Consider the following 27,609-nt stretch of genomic DNA (forward strand, 5'->3'; position numbering starts at 1 on the left):
ACTACATAATTACATTATTAAACCAACAGTTGACCGTATTCTGATTAAAACATTCAGATTGTGTTGACATAAATTGCTATAAGCATATTGCAGTCATTTTCCCGCTTACGTAACGTAATCAGAAAGAGCCGTTCACGAGGCAGTAACTTAATTAGATCTCCTTAATGTCGGAATACTGCTGTCCATGTAAACAGTCACAGTCTGTCCGCCGCTGCACACAGATCTCAAGCCATTTGTACAAGTTTCAAATAAAGTCCTTTTAAACAGAACAGATAATTTTCCCATGTTTCAACTCCCAGAATAATGCTGTTTTTAAGACAATGATAAGCTTCTTAAAACCAATCAAACAAAGATGATCAGCATTACTGGAGGTGAAAAAATATTTGCGCTTTTATTCTTGATCTGTGTGAAGGAATCATCAGCACCTGCTACACAAACAGCAAAAAACAGCGAGCTCAACAACATGCACACGCCGACTATGGTGTCATGTTTTTTTTAACCAACTCTTATTTTACACCACTACAGTTCATTGCACTGTAACATGAAATAAACACAGATTTGCAAATCAGTATATTCGTTCTCTGTGTTTGCTTCTCAAGCATGTGTGCATTGACCCCCGCACACCACCCCACACACACACACACAAACGCGCACACACACGAACACACATACCTGCTACATATAATTGCTTGCCATAATAAAGCTGCTTGAATGTAAAACCTGTTTGTTCAGAGGTAAAATGAGATTAGCTTTTACATTTTCCCAAAATGTGAGGTGATTTTACAAAAATATACAATAGCTCTGGTGCAATTAAATATCTAATATGTGGCTAATAAAAATACCAGGTTTTTCTTTTCAAGCTGTAATTTCAAAATAAATATTTTTCTCTACATCTGATTATATTAAATCTTCGATGAGGCTTAAAGACTTTGGCAGTAAGCAGTGCACACACGTGGTTGACCTGGAGATTACTTCCATTTTAAACGTACACATTCAACTGGCAGAAATGACTCATCATGAACAAATAAATCCCGATTACAGGTTACAAAAGATGTAGCCACCAGCGATACTCGCAGGACAGACTGACAGACGTATGATGAAGAACAGACCAGCCACCGACTGTGTTTCATGTCAGTTTCTAATTGCAAGTCACTGTCTGTGCTTCTTATAAAAGCAGCAAGTCTACAGGTCATTCCTGCAACAAACATGGCACAAACGGCAAAGCTCATCAACAAACTGTGGCTGCCCCAAAGTCAGGGAAAAATGTCTTAAAACTCAAACTACTGCAGCTGTCCCAGAATACATGCTCAAGCGAAGAAAGTATAACAGTATGTTAAATCAATTAAGTTTTAGTATCACTATGAATTAACTAAATCAACTCGATTCAATGTGAAAACACTCACAGACGTATAAGACTACAGTAACAAAGAGTTGTTGAATAAAGTGGAACATCTCGCACTTAAGTTGCCTGGATTTTTTTCTCAAGAATTGCTGGAGCACCTAATGTGACACTTTAATAACAGAGAATATTCCAGGGGTGAAAAAACCTCGAGGGTGTGCGTTTGTTTTCCTTCCCCCAGTGGCCAAATATCAACAAATGCAGCTTTAGGGAAAGTTGTTGTCCAACAGTTTACAGTAACGGTTGTTTGTGGTCACTAAAGTTTCCCACACAAAGAAACATGGAGCTGCACTTGCACTTAACACAGTGCAACTCAGTGTAGCACTGTTCCATGTTTGATTTTTTTTTAATAAACATTGAAGCTATTTGGTTCACTTTCATGTGTCAGTAAGTGAAAGTCCACCTGCCTCAGAGCACGAGAACTATAACATGAGAGGAGACGGCAAGGTGACAAAAATGAACTGTAGGAATATAATATACATTTAATATAAAGCATTAGCTAACCTAAGCCGGAGCTCCGTTTTGCTTCCCTGTCCCAAGAGAAAATGATCCACACCAGCATATCCGTCTGTGACAGCCTTCACTTTCAGCCATCTATATTTTAACAAACCTCCACTGCAGACCCTCATTTTCAGACACTAATTTGGTTTGGTAGCATTTCTAACCCATAGCTGTAGGTTGTTGTGTTTGAATGACTCTGCTGACAAACCCAGTGTTGAAATGCTCTGAGCTGCATTATTAGATACATGGTGCAACAAACCAGAACCCCAAACTAAAACGGTTTGCGGCCCACACATGAAAACAGAAATTGTGAATGAACTGGAACCATTAATATCAATGAGGCCAGTATTTTACATGTTTTCCTAATCTCTGACGATGTATGATGGTCATTTTATGACTGAATACATATACCCCCATTAAACAATAAAACTTGACCTTAAAAGAACTTGCTTGCTACATCTTCAGAAACAAATGGACCGAGCCAGTGGCCTGTCCAGAGGAGGCTCAGTGATGTTACTGCTGCGTCTGCAATGTGCTTTTTAAAAGGGAACAAACAGCACATATTATGGCATCATCACGCTTGTCCAAAACAGGGACGAATGTGAGGACCAGCTAGCTGCACGTAGTTACAACTAGTGTTGGGCGGTAGACCGGTTCATACCGATTTTTTTTAATGATATGAATTTTGTATACCGCAAGATATATGGAAAATGGAACACGGCGCAGCAGAACACTGTTGGTTAGCCCTTTTCACAGCTGCACCACACATGTAACATGTTGTAGTAACTTGTAGTAAGGAATGATCAATTTACTCCACCACCTTAGGAGAAAACAAGTGGCAAGAATGTATACAGTTACGTTAACAGACATGCACTTGGATTTCTCTTGCACTCGACCACTTGCATATGAGCAAACACACACACACATATGCCCCCACACCTTACTGTGCCTCTCTCTTGCTGGAGAACTCACTTATGCTCATGCATAAAAAAATATTTTTGTATACCATGAAAACGAAACCGTTGAAATTTTGAGAAATACCGTGATATACATTTTTTTGGTCATACCGTCCAGCACTAGTTACAACACACAGTAAGTTAGAATAGAGGAGAGGCTTGGTTGGCTCATGATTGACAACAAGAACGAATCCTGTGTGATGCAAACACATTAGTTTCTGTTATATATATATATGTAGTATAATGTTCTGTAGTTTTTCACCCTATGGCTTCATTGGGTGAGTGGCTCCAGGCTCTACAGGCGTCTCAGGAGGAGGGAGGCTTTCTGGACTGTCCGTCCATAGCTCCATGGACTCCTGGGTGTCAAAGAACTCATCAGGTCCTTCAGGAGACTGGGGAGTCTGGGAGCTGGAGCCGGCCTCGCTGCTGCTCTCTCTGAGCTCCAGCAGTACAGGAAGAGAGCCTGGCAGGCAGTAACCCTCCATTCGGCCCAGAGCAAGCTCAGTTAAAGCAGAACAGGCTGGCCTCAGGCCAGCATCTGGAATTAGAGAATCCAAAGAGCCCGAGGTCACCTCTGGCTCTTCAAGCAGATGATGATCTGGCAGGTGACCAGTCACCACGTCATCTTCTGGTGAGTTGTCTGCAGTCAAAGGGGCCTCAACAGGGATTGAGACAGCAGGGCAAGCTGGGTCAAGGTCCTGTGATCCAACGGCAGACGTTGGCTGAGTGGAAGCGTTTTGAGAGGAGTGGGTTTCTTCACTGCTCTGAGGGGTCAGGGAAATTTTATCACTGAAACTAAAGCGTGGTGAAGTGTCAGCTGTGGTGGGAGAAGACGGCCCAGCGCTGGACACTGTGCTGGATGGACCACTGCTGTCTGCAGAGACAGAAAACAAACCCACAGAGGGAGTATGAGAGGGAATGAGTAAAAAACAATAGAGAACAGAGTGTTTTTTCTTGTCTTTTTACTATCAATCTTAAATGTCTATTGCTGGGGGAAAGACTTGCAAGAGAAAGATCATTATGTGTTTTGCTGTGTTTGTCAGGTGGCAGATAACGTTACTGTAAAATAATTTAAAAACAGGCTGCAAAGGGTGACTTCAATACCATAAACAGTCCACAGACACCTAAACCTGCGACAGCTCAAGGAGGGAAACCAAGGAAGGTAGAATTTTGGTGTGAACAAGCAACTGCTGTGATACTCACACCAAGGAGGTCTGTCAGAACGTGATCTGAGAGAGATGGAAGAAGAAAGGACTCTCTGAGGCATGCAAGACTCTCCGGATGGATTGTTGTGTGTGCCAAACATGGCTGTCAGAGCTGCAGGGAAAAACAGGAACACAGGTCATGTTAAGAAGCAATAATGGCACCGTTTTAAAAATCACATGAAATCTAGGTTCGTCGTCTAACCTCTGGTCGTCCTGCTCTGTGGGTCCCCGGCACTCTCGCACACTTTTGTGAGGAACTCGTTGACCTGTTTTAGCGACAGCGAGTTGTGCAGTGTTTCGAGCGGATAGATGGAGGGCACCATGGAGCAGCCTTCAAAGCCTGCGGCAGAGGAGAAAAACATGACGCCCGCAGGCACATCAGCCCTCAGCTTGACAAGGCTCTCAGAGGAGGAGCAAGCAGATCCACGTCATCTGACACCTATGCACCATTGCCAACCATAAACTACACCTCAACACAGTGCTCAAAAATCCTGTTCATGATTCTGGACGGGACCAAACCCACTGTGAACTCCCACCAGCCTCATTGGTTCATTTCCACACAGGCAAGTAGCAAAAACCATGCTAAAAGCCAAGACAACATGACACCATATCAACTGGTTAAACAAGTCTACATGAGCCAAACATCGGGCTCCATTCGCAAAAGCAAGCAGGTCTCCAAAACACACGACGTCTGCCTTTCTGCTCACACAGGCTGCAACTCTAACAGCAGCACACAGCGGTCAAAGCTGTCCAGACCACAGCTCAAGTCCAAACATCTCATCACCTCATCCACTGTTAGTTTATAAACAAGCCGCATTTCACCAGAGCCGTTCACAAAGCGTCAAACCACAGCTTGCCTCACTTGTTTAAATCCTCCAAAGAGGATGTTTTGTACAGTGTTCATCTGCACAGGGTGTGAGTTAGCCACGTGTACAGCAGACAGGCAGGAATCACATGCTGGTTAAGGTCAGGAAAGGGGGGCAATTGGCATTCAAATTAATGTGAAACACAGCCTAATCCAAGGTTGAATGTGATGGAGATGAACAGGTTCTGTCTTTATATGACATGGAGGGGCAGGATGGTGATGATACGTTGTCTGCTTACAGCTGAAAGTAAAGAGACATCTTAATGGAAAGAGGGTGTGTCACTTAAACATGAAAATGTTACAATAAAGCCCACAAAAATGCACAACTATGTGTACTAATGTAGACTCATGAACATTGTTTGGGGGAATGTACATCGTTTACTTTATATTACTTTGGGGTTGCTTTAGCCTTACAGGGTTTAAGAACCTATGAGGCTTCATGAAAAAATAAATCTGAGGGTTTAGATTACAGATGATTTGGGCAGCTGACACCACTGCAAAGGGGGAGAATCAATGTTGCATTTGGCAAATAAATAAATGGCCCAAAAGTGCCAAAACAGCTCACACCACTCCAGCTTGCAATCTGCATGACCACAGACACAGGCAAGCATGCAGAAACATCAAAAGGCAAAGCACGAGAGTCAACCACAGAACAAGCACAGTCCCAACTAAACCGTGAGCAGTGCTTGGACAGGGCATGAGGCTGGGGGTATGGAGGACAGGGCCAGGGGCTGACCGTAGAGGTACTCTAGAGGGTCCTGGCCGGAGATGAGCCAGTTTCGAAAGAGGCGGAGGTGGTAGGAGCACTGGTGGAGGTGGTGGGCCAACGCCCTGTCCAGAGTGTGACGGCGGCCCAGGCTGAGGTCGGTGGAGAAAGGCCTCAACAACTGGGCCACATGGTGCTCTTCAAAGGGCTCTGAGGAAGAAGAGGGAGAGCAAGGAAGAACACACCAGTGGAGGAGGAGGAGGAGGAGGAGGAAGGAGGAGGAGGAGGAGCAGTACAACGGACATGAAAAAATAGGACATAAGCAAGCAAGAACGGAAGGAGGAAAGGAGCGAAGTACAATACAGATGAGAGGAAATAGGAGAGTGGAGCAAGTAGGTAGGTATACGACAAAGAAGAAAGAGGAGGAAGGCGAAATGTTTGTGTTTATATGTGTGTGTGTGTGTGTGAGTATGTATCAAGAGTACTGCAAATTAAGCCAACAGCTTATCAAGGCTGTCTCCCAAACAGCCAACAATCAGGAAACAGCAAACTCATCTCAAGCAATTTTTTGTAAAATGAAACAATCCAGCTCTTCAGAGAAGCTCAGACCCAGGAAAAAAACACAATATTGCTCCTCTGTAGTTTCTCAACTACTCCTTTAAAATGTTTACACTACCAATTGAATTGCTCTAATCTGTAATGTAAACTCACAAGGGAGCAAGTGTGATATAGGACATTTAAAGGAAGCAGCACAGCCCAAAATAAGAGCCGCCTCTCAGCCCCCTCTCCAAAGGAACACTGCAGATGCAGATAAATAAGGCATGGTACAGACACATTTTGTTTTCCACCATTTTATATCACTTTTCAGACACTCAGACCAAGCTGGAGCAGGTGCCAACACAAAACTGCATCAATGGGGGTCGCCATACCTGTTGCAGTGCTCCAGAGAGGTGGAGCCACTGATGTGTCATCTTGTGTTCCTGTGGTAAATGACACATGTAAGACAAAAACACTGTGTGTATGTGTAGCATGAATGGCTTTTCAAGTGTTAATTATGTGGGGTAATTGTATCATTTCTGAAGAATAGAGATCGGACAGCTGTGCATACATGTCACAGCTCTCGCTCTAAGAATGACTCTCACAAGAACTAGCCACCAATACACAATACCAAGACCAAAAAACAGACAGCTCTTCAATGTTCAACTATTCAATTCAAAAGCAGAGACTAAAAGCATAAACAAAATCCCAACTGACTACTACTGTCCATTAAATCTGTTTAATAGTCTTCAGATAGCAGAAAGAGGGAAAAATGCCGGATCGTGAAGGTACTGAGTGTAACTCAGAACAACGCAATACCTTAAAAAAAAAAAAAAAAAAAAAAAAAATACTTAAAATTACACCACATTTCATCACTAATAATAATTGAATTTTTGCTCTTTTTTTCAAATCTTGAAAATACTGAACCACTGTGTACTGAAAACAGTACAGTTCAAGTGAAGTTCGGATCACAAAACACTGGGAGATGATGACCTGTGCTAAAGCCAATATCTTTAAGACACATTTAGGCTGAGCCTTCACACTGTTCAAAAAGAACCTAACCTCTCTACAAAATAAAGGCTCCACTTTCTGGAATTCAACTACCCAATTTAAGCGCTCTTTTTAGTTCTTTGTTTCATTCTGAAATGGTAATCTAACAGTAGTTTATAAACAACTTTTAAATTTTTTCAAACAGATCTTTTTAGATCGTTTAGTGTGAATTACTCGTGTTGCATTACATTTAATTTACAGTGAATGACAAAGGCATTGTGTGATGTGACATGTATCCATCATGCAATATAAACAAGTGCAGTGGCCCTTGTGGCCCATAGTGAAGACGATATCAATACTAGTGGCAACAGGGCATGGTGACTGCTTCACAACCAAACATGATTTGTTCTTTCATTAGAAACATTGACGACAGCCATACTGGACCTACAGTGGATATTACCTTCATTTCCCAGACTTTTTTTTAACTGAGGAGAAATGGAGCTGTTAGTCAAGTTATGGCCCAGGGGCAGCTCCTTTTTGGACCTTTGTATGATTTGTATGACATTACACAGTATACAGTCTCGGTGACAGGGAAATCAACTTTCACACTACAGATACTGGGTGTGTCCACTCTGCTGCTCTGATTGCAGAAACAAGTTTCATATTAAAAAAAATAAAATAAAAAATAAATCAGCTGACCTGAACATACTGACTGATCCTAACCTGATGCCATCACTTTAACAACTCAAGCAAACAAAGAGAAGTGAGACTGTGCTGAATCTAAGTTAAACTGGCCTCAAATAGACAAACTGCAAGACACAACAAATACTATCAAAAATAAATCACTATGGGCTGAATACATGAAACGCAAAGGCAATAGAAATCACATGTTCACTGTGATTTAATGAGGTATATTATCATTAATGTATAAAGACGAGATGAAATGATCACAGCCTACAAGCATGTTTCTTGTTAATTGTTATAAAAGACAGAAACAGATTTTAATTGAGAAAATGTTCCATTTTTGAGATCTAATGCTTTTCATCATGGGTAAAAGCAGTGTAAAGATGGCTGTGTTTTGTGCATCACTACAATGATGCAGCTGTAAAATTTGTTGACATTCCCCGTCGTACTAATTCACAAACTGAATGACCAGTGGGAACCCTGGTTAGAAAGAGAATGTCAGGTTGTGTTAGAAAAGTAACAATCCAAAGCATATGAGGAAAAAAATGTCAATAATTAGAAAACAAAAAAACTAAAATGGAAACCTGGTATGCTGGAGGGCCATGTGAAAACAAAAAACCCAAGGTAAAAATAAACTGACATGCAAGACAAAGGGAGGTGGAGTGGAAAAATACTTGAAAGAAGCAGACGTACCATTAGTCGGATGCTTTGCAAACGACACAGAAAATCGTTTTACTGCCGGCATAGACAACAACTCTGAGGAAATAAAAAAAAAAATCACTAGTGTTACTATGAGCCACAGTAATCATTGTTTAATCATTTCTCTTTTTTTCTTCCAATGTGGACGAAACTGTGTAAAAAGAGTGGTTTAAGAATTAGAAATATCTGAGGTTAATACCTGTAACCAGGCACCTAATGTCAAAAATGGTCTGTACCTAATGTCAAACTACCTGTTACCAGGTTCCATAATGTTAAAAATGTGGAGATGTGTAAGGGTGGCTGCGGATCAAGAATCAGATGGAACATTCACAGATGACCAAGTGAAACAAAATGGTTATAGCTTAGGAGGTGACAAGACACAGAAAAAAGCCCATCATTTGGATCCGAGCACACAAAGTGCAACTGAAGTCACCCAAGTTATTCAGGTTATCTTTCATTTTACTTCTTGAAATCTAACTGACAAATCTTAACAACAAGCCCACTTAAATTGACAATGTTCTGACTGGTGTCATGTTCTGTAACACAAAGACAACAATGAGAAATACCAACTGTGTGAACCTGACTGGTGCTTCGGCATGGAAAAAAATTCAAAAAGCATGAAACCAACGCTGCACTCAGAGGAGCATGCACTGCTACACTGCGATTCAGGCAAACTGACTGCATGGAAAATACAATACTTCATTTGATTCTTGAAAATGATGGTATAACAAGATGGATGACAAAGACCAAAACGCGAGGCAATGTGAGACAACCAGGAGGATGAAGGCTGAGAGGAAAGAAACTCTGTATGACACCACACTGACGCCTACTGGACAACAGACGTTACCTCAGCCACACAATTGTGGCCAAGAACGTTGACCATGTTGTGATGCATTGTTGAGCCCTGAATATTGACAATTCATAATTGTAATTCATGTATAATGTTAAAAATGTTTGCCTGATATCAGCAGAGGGCTGAAATATTGGTGTATCATGAGAATGTAAAGATGATCACATTTTCTCTGGGAGATATACGTTTCTTTAGTAAATAGTCTCAATAAGAGAAATGGAAACTGAAAGACTGCAATAAGAGGTAAATGCAGCCATGGAGCATGCAAGATAGAAAATAACACAGGAAATCATAATTTTAGGAATGAAGGGCTGTGAATTAACACAAACGGAACAGCTACTTTATAATGTACATGCTGTAGCTCTGAAGGAAATCATAAAATGTATGTTTAGAAATGGAAAAAATATATCAAACCTCTAACGTCCAACAAAATTGGTGAACAATGTATATTGGGTTTAGAAAACTGAACTGGCCATGAGTCAGCATGTATATCGAAAGTGGTGTATGTCGAAGATTTCCAGTGGCACAGATGACTATTATGACGCTTTTTTAATTTGAGTAAAAGTTTCATTTGATGATGCGTCACGTAAATGGGATAAAACGGCTGTTCTATTGGCATATATTTCTATCAACATATCTTATATTTTAGTTACAACTGTGCCTTTTCTGTCTTTTGGTAAAGTATATTCATAGCTGTTCTTCTTATTAAGAATGAATCTTTTTATTTATTTTAATTTAATTTAATTTAATTTAAACTCATTTACATCCAGTCTATAAATCCCCAAATTGTTGAAAAGAACATTAAACTACAACAATAGAGTGGTGAGTTTTCTGAATATGTTCTTCTGTGATTTTAGATATTGTCTGACTACTTCACTACTAACACTTAATACTTAACATAATCTACAGTGCACATTTCTACCTATTTTATTCAAGGTGCCCAATTACTTCGCAGGGTTTTGATGCCGATGTCCAACTCACAGTATTTTAATGATTTTAGGTCAGTGTGTAAGAAAATGATCTTCTATAAACCCTGTGCAGTTTGGTGAGGTCTCAAACACGTACCGTCTTTGTAGGACAGACTGCCAGTGGAGAATTTTTTGCGGTGTGCACGTGCGTAGTCTTGCAGATTAGGGGCACTAGAGGAGCCACCTAGGACAGTGGTGCTGAAGAGCCCGGCGCACTGAGAGCCTGCGAGGGGGGGGCGGGGGGGTTAGTCACAGCTAGATAACATGCTTAAGCAGCCCAGTTCACACTACATGACCCGATTGCTGGGTGGCTTTTTTGAATCATCTCTTTGATGAGTTCGCACAAAGCAACCGACAATGAAGCACTCACTGGAGGCTTTCGTAAGAAACTGGAACATTTGGGCTGGAAATCATGTAGTATAAACTAGGCTTGAATAAAAACAACTAGAATCAATTAGAATCTGAGAAGGAGAGAAAAAGAGACAGAAAAACTGAAAAAAGGCAGGCAAGGCAGACAGATTCAAGAACCCAGAAGAGGCCACACGACTTAGACCAAGATCTCCCTCTCTATATTTTTCACTCCTCACAAGAGGCAGGAGGAAAAAAAAACAGACTGAACTTTGGCTGTTTGCAGTGTGTTCGCATCTACTTTACATTTTCCTTGCATCTTTCAACTTCAAAAACAGAGCTCAGAGGAAAAGGATAACAAACAAACTTGACGTCCTTATGACTCTCATTACTTTCAACCCCCCCTTTTTGAAGTGTTAAAAAGGAAAGGCTTGAGGTTCATTGCCATGGAAAAGGGACAATGTACATTTTAATGTGTGGACCTGTAAAAAGTTTAAGGGACCATTCACATGCAGCATGCTTAAGAAGCACATGGAAGAAGGCGTTTTGAGGGGTTGTGCTTTTTTAGCATCCATTTTTAATTAAGCAACAAAAACCTGGGAGCTGCATTATGCAAAAGTTGCTGCAGCCTCATTGAATTAATTAATGTATTTAACAAAAAAAAATAAAAACAGATAACGGATTTCCACCATTGCTTTTCCTTCATCTGAGATTTGTTAATTGATTGATGAAAACAACTTATTGTTGTATCAAAAGACATGCTGCATGTGAATTAAATAGATATATAGATATAATATAAAGCCTATGATCTTCATTATGTTTAGTTTACATGAGTGAAGATGTCACCCAAACATTCTTAATTACATCCACTCAAACTGGATTATTCTCAAGTACAAATCAATGTAAAAAGACTGGTATGAAATTCAGATTTAGTTTCATCATATGTCAGCACATATTGTATTTGGAAAGTATTTTTCTTCCAAGCAACAAATACAGGTATATTTGCATCTGTCTGCCTGCCTGCCTCCCAGTGTCATGTGCACTAACTGTTGGACTTTTCTCCGAAAGTCAAAAGTCGTCCAACGACAGTTGCACCTCTCAAAGATTCATTTTGCATCGTTTTTATAAATGGTTGCTATGGAAACAGGACATGATGAGACCTACCTAATCCACTTTGCTTCATCTCAGGAGACTGACGTGTGCAGAAAGAGAAGAGGCGATAGCTGCCTACTTTAGATGAGGACGTCTCTGACAGGACCTGGCAGAACACACACACACACACACACACACTAATTAACAGGAATATATGGCATATATGATACTACATAAAGCAGTCTCCAATAATGGCTGCTAAATTGTGTAGTGAAATATGATTTTGGGCAACAGGAAAGGCCAAAACCATAAAAGTTTGGACCTATAAAACATAACTGATTAATAAGTTACTGAAAATTATACCATATCTGTTGAGGTTAGTAATTTAATATTTGATAATAAATTGTGCTGTATCTTTGCAAGCTCACAATGGAAGGTGGTTTAAAACCGATTTCAGTAACAAGATTTCGCAATGCTTTATTATGTGCATTAAGTTAGTGATACTCACCTCCATGGATCCAGTTTTACGATTGCGTACAAGTGGAGACCTCTTCTGAATAGTGATAGGCTCGGACAGCGGCCCAGGACGGTCCGTCTCGTCTCGAGAGAGGTCCTCTAGACTGCCAAGGTCCGTCTCTTTCTGCTCGTTGTGAGTGAGCAAATGAAGAGAACAAATTATGTAGACTAGATTACGTGCAGAATATTGATGAAAACGTTAGGACGTGATAATACCTGTCGTGCTACTTCTGCAGAAGCGGGCCTGAAGCCAAAGCCAGTGGGTGCGTTGTCTTCCTCCTCAACACCTTTGACCCCTGGGCTGAAGTGAAGCTCGACATGGAAGCGTTCCTCAGAGGCCAAGTCCTTTGGAAGAACAGAGGTGTTTGAGATATTCTTAAAAATTGTCTGAACCATCACCCCACATGACCATCAAGTTTAATTACTTATTTTCTAGTATTTGAATTTGAGGAATATAAAATGTCCTAGTTGTATACAAAAAATTAAGCAGCTGTACAGTGACACAACCCAGGTCTACATTTGATGATACTTTGGTTCCTAAATATTGGTTATATATGCTTTAAAACGACCATTGTTACTAAACGGGTACATTGTCATAAAAGCATTTCTACACTCTACAAACATTGTTTTAACGGATTCTTCAAAGTTGGGAAAATGTGTATAAGTGTCATCTTTCCTTGCTTCATACAAGTCTCATGTTTTGTTGTGCACCGATTTGTAAATCTACAATTTCTAAATTTACAAATTAAAAATGTGTGCATTTACTCACTAACAAATGATCAGATAGGCAGGTGCTACTGGGATGAATGAAATGTCGGCCATATGGTAAAATAGCAAAGTAAATAACACAAATAATAAAAACCCTGCTACCTTATTGTTATCCTCATATAGCATGATGACAATCTGAGTCATGTAGTTAAGTTCAGAGACAGCACTGAGGTAATCCATGGCACGCTTCCACTGCTGGTCCTTCTCCTCCTTTTAAACACACACACACACACACACACACACAGAGAGAGAGAACCTCAGCTTCATCTATAACCCCCCATAAAAAACATTTAACATTCTCTCTCGAGTTGATTTCTTACATCAAGCAAGCCTCCATAGCGGAAAATGCTGAGCAAGGAGTGGACGTGACTCTCACTGGTGAAATACAAACGTGTCCTGACATGGCGTCCAGGAGACAGGACTCCACGAGAGTACCTGCAAACAAGTCAATTTCACAATGTCATTTTTTTTTTCTCAAGAGGTCCGACTGCAATTTTTTTTTTTTTTTTTTTTACAACAACAAAACTAATCAAACTCACAGAGGATGTAGTTTGTTGACAAACTCATCCTCATGGGTCCTCTGTAGGTCAAGCCGAATCTTTCTGACCAGTGGGAGGCAGTAGGCATATGCTATGTCCAATTTCTCTGCTTTATTTATGCCATATTCCTAAAACCACAAAAAAAGCACAACAATGCTGCTGAACTTGTAAAATTAGTGACATTTCTTTCTTAGTTAATATTGTGAAAAACAGTGAATTTTAAAACATTAATTTTAACACTGATTAGCAAATACCTTTATTTTTAAGAGAGAATAAGTAGTTCAAATGTATCAACATTTAATTATTAATCACCAACACTTAAAATGTCTCAGTTTGATTACTGAACTCCCCTTCATGTCTTTTTGTCAACTTTTACATGTGAAGGACTGCACACACTTCGAAATAAAAAAAATAAAATGAGTAGCTAAATGTTTAAATGGTTATTTGGCTTTTCTTCTGGTTATCTAAACTCATCTTGGACTCTTACAAAAGACAAAAAGAAAAAAAAAACGACCTTATGCACAAAATGCTCAATATTGCTTTGAAATTTTACTCTATTAACATCTACCTTTCCTCCTCTTTATTCCCTCCTTCCTGTCCCCATCTCTCACCTGAGGGATAACAATGTCGGCCAAAGCTCGAGACAACCTAAACAGCTCCAGTGTGTCTTCCAGGCCCAGAGAGGCATTGTGTATGACATCGTACTTCACACAGTCATAAATGTCAGGTATTTTACTGATGTCATAGCGGCCATTCTTCATGCGGAAGTCTTTTTCAAGTTTGGACCAGCGCTGCAGCATCAGCTCCAGTGTTTCACTGTGGTACAGCTGTAGGTCTTTGAGACAAGAGGGAGGATGAATAGTTTTAATATGAACCAATAATTACTGTTGTTAAGCATCAGGAACCCATTGGTGACCTGTTTGAAATTGATCAACTAAACATTTGACAAGACTGAATATCTTCAGTTAGGCTTTACATAGGCACAACAATATTTTGGGCAAAATACTTAAATCATCATGCTCATAATGATCACAATTACCTGTGCAATGTCTTAGTTTTGGGTGTTGGATGCTAACAATTGTTTAATACTGTATACAGTACAAAATACAGATGAGACTGTTGAAGTTCAGAAGTTCAGAAGATCTGTGCCAACAGGGGAATTAACTCACCAGCTGATTTGGGGTCCTCCATTCTTTTGCGGATTTGGTAAGTGAGGCTCTGAATGAGGGCATAGACCTTGTCGCATGTGGCCACTGGGTTCTGGACCATCTTCATTGAATTCATTAAAGAGTCACTACAGGTCGGGGCCAGCTGTCACACAAAGAAAAGGAGAAAATTATACAGCAGAACAAATACAGCAAGAGGTTGATTCCTGGTCTGAGTCACCATCCCCACACTAAGTTTGATACAATTTGGCTCATTGCATTTTTCATATTCCTGCTAGCCCCACTGGCAGAGGTAAATAAGTTCTTCATGTGTCAAAACCACTGAACGCATTAATCAATCACCCTGTCATAGTCCTCTTCGATGAAGTCCCTGTCCTTTTGCAGAATCTCGTGGAGCCTGGCCTTGACACGGTGCTGGCAGCTGCTCAGTGAGTCGCTGTCGCTGTCTAGCAGCCCATTCATGTTGGCACTCTTAACCATCTGCACCAGGATGGGTGTCAACTCACCCTCCAGAGCCAGCAAACCCTGTTCACATAAACAACATCAACCAAAAACAAGTTGAGGTTTTGGAATCAAACTTTCACATGAGAAGGTTGAACAACCTGCTCTCTGCACACTGCATACCTTTGCAAAAGCTGCCGCTGTCATCTGTACCCTGCCTTCATCAGACGCATATATCTTCAGGTCATGTCTGTAGGTGCTGTGTAACCGCAGTAACCCACATCCTGGAAATCCAGCATAGTCACCTACAAAAACACAGAACCCAAAATATTAGTGCATAATCCGTGTGCTGGTTTTAAGTTCACCTGACGTAGGAAGGGCATGGTACAAATTTGCTCTTCAAGAATGAACTTGAGATGAATGCTTGAAGAGTTCATTCATTTATTTGATGATTAAATACAGACAAAACTACACTGCAATTATTACATTATTATTATTGTGTGTGTAGAGGATCTGATCTTCCATAACACTTCGTATTGGTACACACTCTCTTGCTGAACTTTTTGCATCCTCGCTGCCATTCTGATCCTTCTTAAATATCCTATGATTATTTGCTTTGCCTTTCTGAAGTGTCACTTTTCTTGTCAAGGTTTTCATTGATTAAAACCTTGTTCTAAAGCAGGGTTTCTCAACCCTTAACCCTTAACCCATATTCTGTCTTTCTTTTCACCTCTCATGTGAATTAATGACTGTTTTGACAACAAGCATATGTTTTTATGACAGCAGAAATGCCTATGTAACAAGCGCTAATTACTGCACACAAAAAAACAAAAACAAATAAAAACACAAATCTGTACGCAGGTCAGATGAGAGGGTGGGCTCTAATCTGTGCTACACATTCATGTAGTTCAGGAATGTGGCCACATGTAAACTCAAACCACCTTTGCATGTGCTCTCTGTGATCTGAACTGAGGACACATTCAGACCTGTGTGTGACGTGAATGGAGCCTTAAAGGCTCATTAATACGTGGCCAAAGCCTATAATTACAGAAACTATTACTAGATGGGTTTAACCCCCAACTTCTAAAAAATGTAATTAAAAAAATGTGAATTAAAATAGCAATATAATCTTGAGATGCAGTTAACGGCCGCATGAGTATGTGACATTGTTTCAGCAGAAATAGCACAAAGATGCACCTCACCTTGTCCCCCAGGGTACATGCAGCGGAAAGCCCTTCCCAGCTCCTCAGCCTGTACTCTGCCAGCCGGAGTCAGCTCTCCTCCCCACTTCAGCACCAGCAGCAGAGATGGACCTTCCTTCCGTGTATCTAAAAACAGAATTTTTGGAAAACAATTCATAACCACTTCAAATTTTTGAACATCTTGTAGCTTGGTAACATAGATTTTAAGTAGAAGGTGAAAAGAAAATGCTCCTACCTTCTTCCTCACTTGAGGTTTTGGGCTGCCCATAGGGCAGGTAGGTTAGTTGCACTTTTCTGTTGATCCCAGAGAAATGGCCATACCTTTGTAGCATTAAAAAATAAAACAAATTCAGACTCATTAATGTATAAAAATGGTTGTATTCTACCTAACAATTATCTGTCTATAATGACTACTATAATGTTAGTTTGATACAAAAAGAAATATATAACTGAACTGCACAAATTTCCTCCAGTACACAAACTAACTATAACTACAGGTTATATTGTCTTGGGGACGATGGTTAAACAAGCAAACCAGTTGTCTTGTTACTTACATTTCCAGAACAGTCTTCAGCTGCTCTAATTTGGACTTCTTCTCTTCTATCTCACAGTCATTGTGCTGTCCAAGTTCTGCTAACAACTGCCGTGTGATGTCCAGCACCTCCTGATTAAGTAAAAAGCTGTCAGAGACATTGTACATGTTCACACAAAGTTAAAGCAGCACAGACTTTCTGTTTGGGCAGTCTCGGGAGGCTTTCAAGATGACATGTAGATGGGGGTGAATCATTAAGTACTCTGCTACCAAATGGTCAAAAAGAAAGACAATTGACTAATGAGGCCAATGTGTCTTCTTTGCATGAGGACACACTGGCTTTGACCAGGCTGGGATGTGAATATTTTGAGAAAGGATGATAAGAACCATCTCAGAAGTACATAAATTACTATCTCAGACCACTGATAATTGTTGTTGAATCAAACAGGATTGATGATATAAAATGTTTCAATTCTGGGACTGGAATATACAGTAGGTTACTTATACTTATATATTATATTGTGTGACTCTTTGTTACCTGAAGTTGTTTTGGCTTCTTCAGCTTTATTTTCCCTGTTTTGTAACCTCCATATTTTTCAAACAGCTCAAAGAACCTGGACAAATCAAAAACATGGCTTCACAAATAATCAAAAGAGAAATAAACTGCAATTAAAGGAAAAACAACAACAGATTTTACATACATGGGGTTGCGTACTTCCATCTTCATCTTCTGCTTAGGCGTTCTGTCTCCATGTCGGATGACAGCAATGACACAGCGCAACTCCATCCTGAAGAGTGCAAGACAAAACAAGTAAACAAAAAAAAAAATTGTAACTACAAACATATTTAAAATAATAGTATCTGCTAAAGTGAGTGAATGATTTTGTGAAAATAAAACAATTAAGCAGAACTCTGCATGAAGGTCTATACAACGGATATTCATCTCATTAAATCAACTTCATAACATGAATTTTTTACATAATTATAATTACAGGTTCAACCGATTTAATATGAAATATACTGGTCACACCACCACTGGAAATTTTTCAAGTTCTACTGCAACTCACATTGTCCCTGAAGTGGTGGGAACAATAGGGATGTCCTCTGCCTCAGTAGGGATGGACCAAGGAATTTGAAACTGAGGAGCCAGCTCACGCATCACAATGTTCCTAAAGAGGAGTAAAGACATGATAAATGAACTAAAGCCAGCTCAAGCTAAAGAGTAAACAAGACAAGGACAGAGAATGACAAAACAAATAGATACCCAAGGATTTTGGCACAGTCGTCATAGTACTTCATTGAGTTCTTCACAAAACTGAATCCATTGACATCACAAACATAGGAGTGACCATTGGCTCTGAGAAGGTCAAAGCCACAGACAGTTTGCTGTAGAGGAGAACACATGCCATTCAGTGATGTGGAGATGCAACTGCATCAGTTAACAATTAAAGAATGACAAACAGAGACCAATCACACTACATCATCAGCAGGATGCCTTTGCTCACCTTAAATGCAAGGCAAACCTTACGGGCCACCAGTTTCTCCATGGCAGAGAGCATGACAGGGTAGCGGACCTCCTTTCCCTCACTGTCTCTCTCCACCTTCCCATCCAGAGCTGGCGACTTACGGGCCTCCGCATGAGCATAGTCCGGTCCCACAGTGTACACCTTAGAAACCAGTTATTTTCATCAGTATTTTTTAGGGCTGTAATCAACCAAAGAAACTCTTGGTCGACTAAAGCCCTGAAATTTCGACCAAAAATCAACTAATCGACGGGGAGCCGCAGCCGCGGCTGGAGTTCAACAGCGTCTAACGGCTCTGACAGAGTTTTGCATTATGTTCATCTGCGCAATACTATAGCCCGTGATATCCGAAATAACTACTAATATCAGCACAATAACTGTTGAGGAATACGGAGCGAGACTGAACAGAGCAGCTCAGCTTCACAGCTGAGACAAAAAATAGACCGCGGGACGCTGCCGCTGTTGCGGGCAGGTGCGCCTGCAGTAATAAAACCAATCAACGATTATTAGACTAAAACATTGAAATATGCTAATAATTCTGATATGTTCATACTCAAAACGGACGGAGCAACCTTAGCTTAGCGTTTTTAAATGATATGTCATGTTTGTAGTAGAGCTGTGAAAAGCAAACTGTTTTTTTACCGTCATCTACTTGAAAAATGCTGCGCCACTGCTGATGTCTTTGACAGGGGTGCGACAGGAGGACTGACTGTAGCCTCACATGAAAAGCTCAAAATTCACTTCTAATTAATGGCAACGCTAATCTGTCTGTCGCTCATGAGCCACGGAGCGACAACAACCCACTGGGCTGGACTAAACCAAAATAGTAGAAAACAAGGGGGGGGGGTTCTCTGAAGACAGGCTGTTACCTGTGAAGCATGGGTGCTGTAAAACACCCCTATAAGCATGCGGTACTTTCCTCCTAATGAAATTCACCATAAAAAAATAATAAATAAATAAAAATTAGTCGACCAATCACAATTTTGGTCGAGCCAGAGCCTGTCGACCAATTAGTCGACCAGTCGACTTTGACTTTACAGCCCTAGTATTTTTATTTTTTATTTTTCAAAGAATGCAGAGGAAAACCACAGTGGCATTGGTGCAACAGAAGAGGACATGGGGGTTAGGGTAAGACGGAAACGGATGATCCGTTGTGGTGACCCCTAAGGGAGAAGTTGAAAGACGCAGAACTGATCTAGAGAAACACTTGGCTGTTTCACACAAAGTCACCACACTCTTTTACCTCACTTTAAACAGTTCCACAAATTAATATATTTTATTATAATTATCATCTTTATGTATATTAGTTTGTGAGTAACCAAGAACCAGGTGCATTTTATTGGTATTTCAGGTAGCCTAGAAGCTCCAGCGGAGCCCCAATAGTGAGCTTTATAATACAGTCAATGGGAAAAACCCGATGAAATGGAACCTTGACATTTCAGACAAAATAAATTATGTTCCCTTTACAAGTTCCATATTACATTTTCGAAGTGAGTTACTTTGAGAATAATCAATACTGTACCTTAACATCTGTGCCATCTGTTGGCATGAACTCTTCATATATGTATGAGCCCGTCTTCCTCACACTGCTCTCTGGCGAGTACACACTGCTCCGACTCCCAATCTGCACAAATAACAGGGAGTAGAACAAATTACTGTCTAAATATAGCTTTGCAGCTCCAAGTTTGAAAACAGTAAATGGCACAGGTACGTGTGGTTAGGTTGCTGCTCAAAGTTGTGTCTAACAATTTTACACCTTTTTTTCTTTTTTTTTTTAAATACAGATTTCAAAATATATCTTTGGTTTAAAGCAGTGTTTTTCATAAATGCTTGCACATGCTTTTGAAGGTCTTATCCTATTTTGCCTGATTAATAAGATTTAAAATGGGGGGTTAGTGTAATGGCCATGAGATCACTGTTGTGGGAAAAGTTGAATGCTTTGAAAGAAATGCTACTTTGCAGTGCAAAACATTTGAATTAGTTGCAACTTTCAGGACTTGTAGAAGAAAGAAAAACAACCTTTCTGAAAAGACGCTGGCTGCCTCCACCAGCAGAGGTGGGGTAGTAGATGTAGACATTGTGGTCCTCGGCACAGACAGGCTTCTCAACAAAAGGCTTCTGGAATATCTCTCCATTCACCTCCACGTGGTCCTCGCCTTCCACCAGGTTACACTCTGAGAAACACATGGAGCACATGTTTGTGTTTGCGCGAAAACCTTTTTGTCACAATGATATACACAGATGACGTCAGACCGATCAGTGTTTATTCTTGCGCTGTCTCACTCTGAGGACTGCAGCCCTGCACTCTCCATTACTCAACAGTAGTGATTCAAAACATCTAATGGCTCATGACACCAGGGACTGTCTCTGTGTAACTTCATACCATAGCACTTAAGCATGGGACACTGATGACTGTTTTACATTTGATACTATATTTACCCACAAGCTGAAATAAAAACAATGCAGTCTTAAACTAGAGAAGGGACTTGACAAACCTCTACCAACGGCGCTCAGCTTTCCACAGTGTCAATTCAATACTTCTCCGATAGTACTGGGCAGCATGTATGAACAAAGCTTACTATAACTATATTTTTCTAAGTATAAACGGTTTAAATTTGACCCAATCATACTCTGACACTCACATTACTATACTCCCTGATTATACTGTATAATAATCTCTGCATAATTTAAGAATTTCTTAAGATATGTTCAAAACGTCAAAAATTCTATACTATACTATATAAGTATAGAATTTAAAGTGTTAAAATGCAAGTATTTAAAGCACACTGACCATCCGGTTTATCTGGGTCACGATTCAGCACAGTATAGCGCGGCAGATCAATACCTTCCTCCTGCAGGATGCGATATACCTCTCTCCTGTTAAAATATACAAAATAGATACACAATTATACATTCTCTAGCCTTTGTGAATACAATAATATGAAGTTAAGGCATGTACCCTTACCTGTCCTGTATGTAGTACTGCATGTTCAGGTCATTGATGAGCAGAGGGTTTCTAAGTTTAGCGTAGCTCACTGCTTTGTCCAGTGGGAAGCCTGGTTTACATGGATTGAAATAATGCAACAAAATAAGCTAAGACTTTTCATAAGAAGTTATTCAAGACACCTATGGAAGACATGATTTAAAATACATCCTACAGATGACTTGAATCAAAATGCGGACAAAAGAGACACTAATTGTGTAGAATAACAATTATCTTCTTTATCCCCTCCAATAAATCTAATCCCTCCAGGGGGTACAGGAGGAGGGGTTGTCGATGATCTTCATAGCACCTTAATGGCCATCGAAACACTGGTTGGCTGACACAACGATTGGCCTCTGCCAATACGCAGGGATCTAATGTCACAAGCACATGGAGAAATGATTCATCCCCTCACGCAGAGAAGCTAGCAGACTGATCCATGAAAGGATCAATCTGAGGACTGTGGGGATCCCTCCTGGTGTAATAGAGACTATCCAGAGTGCAAGAGCCTCCTCGACAAGGTCTCTTTATCAGAAAAAATGGCAGATTTTTAGATTATCATGGAAACCCCTTTCAGCAGTGGAAAAAAAAGTACCACAGCCTTGGTCCTAACCCTGTCCCTTAGTCTGTCGTTTTATGAATGGTACGTGCTAAAAACTCTGTTCATAAGTCACTGGTCTTGTTCTTGGACCCTCTCAGTCTCACCTTTTGAGTCAATAAAACAGGTGGACTTAAAAATGCTGGCTTTTAAGTCAGCCTTGTTGCCGTCTCTTGCTTCAGCTCAACAAAGTGGGTGAGACGAATGCCCTTTCAGAGTACCAACCTGTACAGAGTTCTTTGTGTGGAATGCATTATTTTAAAACCTAACCCTGTTTCTACACCTAAAGTGTTGTTCCCCTATTTATCTGGTGCACTTCTAATCCTTATTCTTCAAAGGAGCACCATACTTTGCACATGTTGTGTCCGGTAAGACCATTACGCATCTACACATTGAAAGAACAGAAAGGAAGAGTGAACTGCACTGTCAGTGTACAGCATGTGTTTGTGTGCATTGTACCCTTAGAGTGAAAGGAAATGAGGCAGTCACACAGAGGCCATTTGTCCACAGGCTCGTTGAGGATGACGTCCTCTGGGAAAATGACCACAGTGATGTACTCAAATTTGCACAGCCTCTCCAGGATCTGGGTCATTGGCTTGGACTTAGACTTCTTCATCATGCAGCAGATGCCCACCATAATCTGTTGCTCTGGGGGCTGAGGAGAGGAAAGAGAGCAACATATTATGATTTGTCTGCCAGGAACAAGAAAACGACAGCTTTGTTGCTAATATTAAAGGACTAAACCTCTAGTAGCGATTGATGTATCCGTTTATCTTTTCTGAGAGAAATTAGTGGTATGTGGCATTCCTGCTGGCTGTGATTGCAGGGAGAACCGACAGACTATAAAGAATTACTATAAAGGGTATGTTGTGTGACAAAAGCCTCCCACCGAGTCTGTGTCCTCGTCGTCCTCATACAGATCCATGTCTGTCCTCATGCTGTCCTCCAAGACCTCACTCTCATCATCTTCGCAGCCCAAGAAGAATCTGGGAGTGCCACACTGGCTCTCACCCGAGCTGTTGGGCTCTGACATTACAGTCCCCCGCAGCAGCCTTCAGCATCCCACCACGCCATCGACGTCCACCAACGCGCTGCCAGAGCGGGTCACCAGTGGGAGGGCACAAGGTCTGGGAAAAAGGACAGGTCCACTCCGCCCTAAGTTGGATTGCAGAGCTGAGAGATGAGGGTATGCAAGGCAGACGGGTAGGACCGGCCAATCGTCTCCTATTATGTTGTTAATCAAATTTCTCACTCTTCATTCAGCAGTTTCACAACGTTTCTTACAGGCCTTCTTCAGCAGATGAGAGTCCTAAGATCCAATTGTCTGAAGACAGTACTTTCCTCCAGTTTTATGCAAAACGGATAGTTCTACAAAAGAAACAAAACATTTAACATCATTGAAGAAATCTTTTTATGTCATGTTTTCAATGAGTATTTTCAGCATAGAAGAAATGGCACCAGTTCCAACAGCAAAAGCAGGTATCTACAAATAAACATATCAATATATATCTTTTAAAGGTTAATTGTGAATTTTTTTTTTATCAGCTAATCAATAAATTGGTCAGGCATTACTTATGTGTCATTGGACTGAAAGTTACATGTTCTGCAGCAAGAAAGAAACCAGACAAATAATAACTTGGAACAAGTCAATTTTTTAAAATAAATTATTTAGACCAAAATTTGCCCACCCACAACAAATTATATCTATCACTGAAAGCTTGAGACTTAACGTCAATTTTGAACATTCACAAAAAATAAGAGATCTTTTAAAAGATTTATTTTAAAGAGATAAATGATGTTACAGTTGCAGGGGCTATGGTGTCTTAAAATGACTAATTGCATTATGATCTTGTACATTGTTAAGGATTATGTCAGGAAAAAGATCTCACTTTATTTATCTAGAGTGTAAAAAGTTATTTTAGTATTTTTAAAGTTCTAAAAATTATAAGGCAAAAGGCATTAACCTCTTCTTCCCTGACCCTCTTTTTGGAATCCCTGCTCAAAAAAGACATGCCAAAACTAAATAGAGTAAATCTCTGCAGTTACAAGCTCTATGTGAATTATCTTGATATCAAACTACAGATAACACTTGTGAGATTCCACCAGAGGTGTACGTTTCACTGTAGATGCCACTGTGTCAGAGTAAATGTACATGGAACACAGCATAAATGAAGGATTTTTTTCTCTCGCCTAAAACCTTTTTGCATTTTAAAGCAAATATGCATAGTGACATTTCAGATGTTTTATTAAAGAGATGTCTGGGCGTCATCTATGCCATTTGAGATTTCTTAGGTACCAAATTATTAAAAAACCCATTTAATTTTATTTATATGTCACAACAGGTCTAAAAAGAAAGAAAAAAAAAATTATGATAACTCGCTCTAAATCCATGCTTCCTTTGCAATGAGTAATAACAACTCTGTGAGTCTGCAGCTTCTTCAGTTACGCAGCGCCAGAGCTCTGGCTTACCTTAGTTAATTAGGGTGATTGACAGCTCGTGTTAAACCTCTAAACCGGTAGAATCAGACCCCGGTCTCCAAATGTGTGTGAATCACTTCATTGGCGAGTCAAAAGGACATAAATGCATATGACGCATTTAGGCGGACATTCGCCTTTCTCTAATCAGAACGATCTAATGTCGCTCTGTAATGATCAATCAGACCGGGATTTGTTCCCAAAGCATGCTGGAAAGTGTAGTTCTTCATTAGAAGTGGTTTTGTTCCGGTGGGAATAGCTTGTTTTGATAAACAGCAATGGTAAGGCATCATTTCTGCTTGTATTTCTTGGAAAGTCAGTTGTTGTTTTGCTCTTATTTTGGGGCTGGATCCGTGAATCTTGGTCGTAGAGTGATAAAAATGGTACCGCTGGAATCTGTAGATTCTCCGCTGTCCAGCTGACACGTGTTTTATTGTTTACATAATCATGCTGACGCTCCGGTGCTGCTTTTCAATGTGTGCGCGGTGACGTTTTTTTCTGCTCCTGCTGTTTGATCCATCGTGTTTTAACTGTGTTTCGTGGACATAAGAATGGTTTATATGAGCTTTTAGCTGAGTTTCTGAACTTTCTGTGGGTATGCAGCATGTCTGTGTTTGTTAAAGTCAGATAGGGTTATATGACGCTTTTGTCGCTGCGTCTGACGCTGCCCCCGATCTCGGGGTTAAGAAGAAGAGGTTAAAGTGAATATAACTGTGTCTAAAACATTTGCATCTGATGGTCAAATAGATAATTAATTTTTAGAGAAGCATTGGTCCATGCCTATGGTGTCTTTCGAATGGAGTCTTTCAACTGCACAGTAAAAAAAAGCAACATTATCTGGCATTGAAAATATCAGCCAATGTGGCAATATTATAAGCAGAAATATCCATGTACTGGACCAATAATTACCTCCAACACTTATTCAACTGTGACATACTGTATTTACCCTGACTCTGCAGTCTGGTGCTACAAAAGAGCAGAGGCATTAGTTCTATTCTGCATTTCTATCGTAACTAAACATTAGCCAGTCGTGTAGACAGGACAGGCAGTGGTCATGTCCTCAACTACTCATTACCCCTCTGCACGCTACGAGACGCACATCTGAACAACAAACCACTTTGCCATCAGGCACAGTCACTCAAGTCTGACTAGTTGCAGAAGAAAAACATATTGTTATTCACAGCAGCAGCCAAGGCAGATGAAGCCAAATGAAACAGTAAACAAAGTGTCCAAAGCCTTAGGGATCTCCTGCTGACAGAACAAAAACTACATTTCCTCGACACATTTTGTCTTTTTTGTTCTGTCTAATATCTCAGGATATTACAATCTCCTATTAAACAATAATAATAAAACATATATAATTTATATTTACAAAGCTGTTCTGTTATTTTTGTTTGGCCCCCACCCTGTCCACACCTTGAACCAGATGAGTCAGGACTCCTTGCTGAGGCACGCTCACAGCTACCTGGTCTAACAGAGCAGTTTCACTAAATTACAGGTATTTTCATCTCGTTCATAATAGTGACATCTTTGTTTACTTGACAAAAACTGAGGAGATTCAGATTAGGTTAAGACAACATCTAATCAGACTAGCTGACTGAAGACAGTGCATTTACCAAAGAGAGAGAGTGTGATGGGCACACTCTACTTTGTTCCATCTGAAGGCTTACAGTTTTCAATTTTTTTAGCCGAGTCTTCAAATTATTTGCTGCAGAGGTGCAATGCTGCCCGACACAGGAAAAAGGATGTCCTGAATGTCCTCAGTTTTAAGTTCTTGATTGCAGTTATCACCGTTGTCTTCTATTTCTAATAATTTATAGCAGGCCGCACACGAACAGGTGTGATGCTGCCCTCCACTGTCCTTCAACACAGTATAAAAGTTCAAAGTTCCTTAACTAGTTCAAAGCTCCCATCACACATCAAAGTCTTTATTTTTGTATAATAATCCTCATCCTTAAGCCACTAATTTATAACAGAATTTGCAGAGACACATTCATCCTTTCATATAAAAACCCTCAGAACTAATATTTCCCTGGCCAATGCTTCTTTAAGCAAGCGTATCAGACATTTAATTTCCTTTTCTTAGATTACAGCCCATTTACTCTCAACCCTGAATACGCAACATAAGATTTCAACAGGCAGGTAAGAACAGGCCCTTGATTTTCCATCTCTCAGCACCATCAGAGCTGCAAATAATGGCACAGCAGTCACTAGTTACAAGAGAATAAACCTAGTAAGCACTCTCTCCATTACTTAAATAAATGTATAAGAAGGAATTTATGAATGATTCCCCATTGAAATCAGCAGTATAATGCAATTTACCTCTGTTTCACCTGATTTCTTCCACTATATTCCAGTAAAACAGCACATACAGGCCTCTAGTCACATGCATTTTAGCCAATAGTTTTGCTGTACTCAATAATTTTTACTAGACTTACTGAAAGAGAGAATCTCCCCATCATTACGAAAAGTGTTATACAAATAAATAAATAAATAATTTTGGAATACATACATTTTCTGACTCAACCCCTTCCCTAAAAACGTTCAGACTTTTGAACCCTGCTAACACACACACACACACACACACACACACACACACACACACACACACACACAATACATATGCAAACACGTACACACACGTTCGCCACAGTAGTATGACACTTAAAAAGACAATTTTCATTTCACTCTCCACCGTAGCTCCGCTATTAAGCCTCGTACGGTTTGCAAAAGCCTCCGTCAATTTTGGCAGAGTAATTACATTCAGCTAAATTTGGCCACTGTTAGCATTAAGCTAACTAGTATCCTGGTGTTCGTAACGACGACAGGGGCCTACGTGTAAGACAAATACTTAGCTCCGGTGCTAAAATTCATGTTAACGCTTAAGACAAGAAAAGAGTGGATGACATTTCTATTATCAGCGAGAGACATTTAATAATGAACTCACAGTGTCGAGTAAAGGTTTGTTTCGCTGCCATGAGCTCCCTTCCTCGGGCTGTTGACAGTTGGCCTCAGTCAGAACGACACTTTTTTTTCAGTTACAGTTTGACGCAGTGATGAGCAACG

General features: G+C 40.2%; 1 protein-coding gene across 1 annotated transcript; it reads right to left on the reverse strand.

The window, feature by feature from the left end:
- Positions 1-27,587, reverse strand: ppip5k1a (diphosphoinositol pentakisphosphate kinase 1a). Its single transcript, XM_083900882.1, has 31 exons — positions 27,491-27,587; positions 22,958-23,436; positions 22,528-22,723; positions 21,453-21,543; positions 21,279-21,364; positions 20,507-20,661; positions 20,010-20,111; positions 18,470-18,631; positions 18,229-18,350; positions 18,032-18,133; positions 17,666-17,752; positions 17,503-17,578; positions 16,987-17,096; positions 16,668-16,753; positions 16,433-16,558; positions 15,414-15,535; positions 15,132-15,314; positions 14,793-14,934; positions 14,235-14,458; positions 13,624-13,751; positions 13,405-13,519; positions 13,187-13,294; positions 12,533-12,661; positions 12,309-12,440; positions 11,873-11,966; positions 10,458-10,583; positions 6,562-6,612; positions 5,663-5,842; positions 4,264-4,401; positions 4,060-4,173; positions 1-3,730 (listed from the first exon to the last, which is right to left on the reverse strand). The coding sequence occupies exons 2-31, from the start codon at positions 23,099-23,101 to the stop codon at positions 3,120-3,122; spliced, it is 4,242 nt and encodes a 1,413-aa protein (XP_083757008.1). The 5' UTR covers positions 23,102-23,436; positions 27,491-27,587; the 3' UTR covers positions 1-3,119.
- Positions 27,588-27,609: the final 22 nt, after the last annotated feature.

Source organism: Microchirus variegatus (genome assembly GCF_963457635.1).
Source record: "Microchirus variegatus genome assembly, chromosome: 14".
In the NCBI taxonomy this organism is placed as follows: Eukaryota; Metazoa; Chordata; class Actinopteri; order Pleuronectiformes; family Soleidae; genus Microchirus; species Microchirus variegatus.

Coding starts and splice junctions, on each gene's coding strand:
- ppip5k1a (XM_083900882.1), bottom strand. CDS start 23,101: ATGTCAGAGCCCAACAGCTCGGGTGAGAGCCAGTGTGGCACTCCCAGA. Junction 21,544..22,527: donor CATTTCCTTTCACTCTAAGG/GTACAATGCACA, acceptor CATGTAAACCAG/GCTTCCCACTGGACAAAGCA. Junction 18,632..20,009: donor CAGATGGCACAGATGTTAAG/GTACAGTATTGA, acceptor CTGGTTTCTAAG/GTGTACACTGTGGGACCGGA.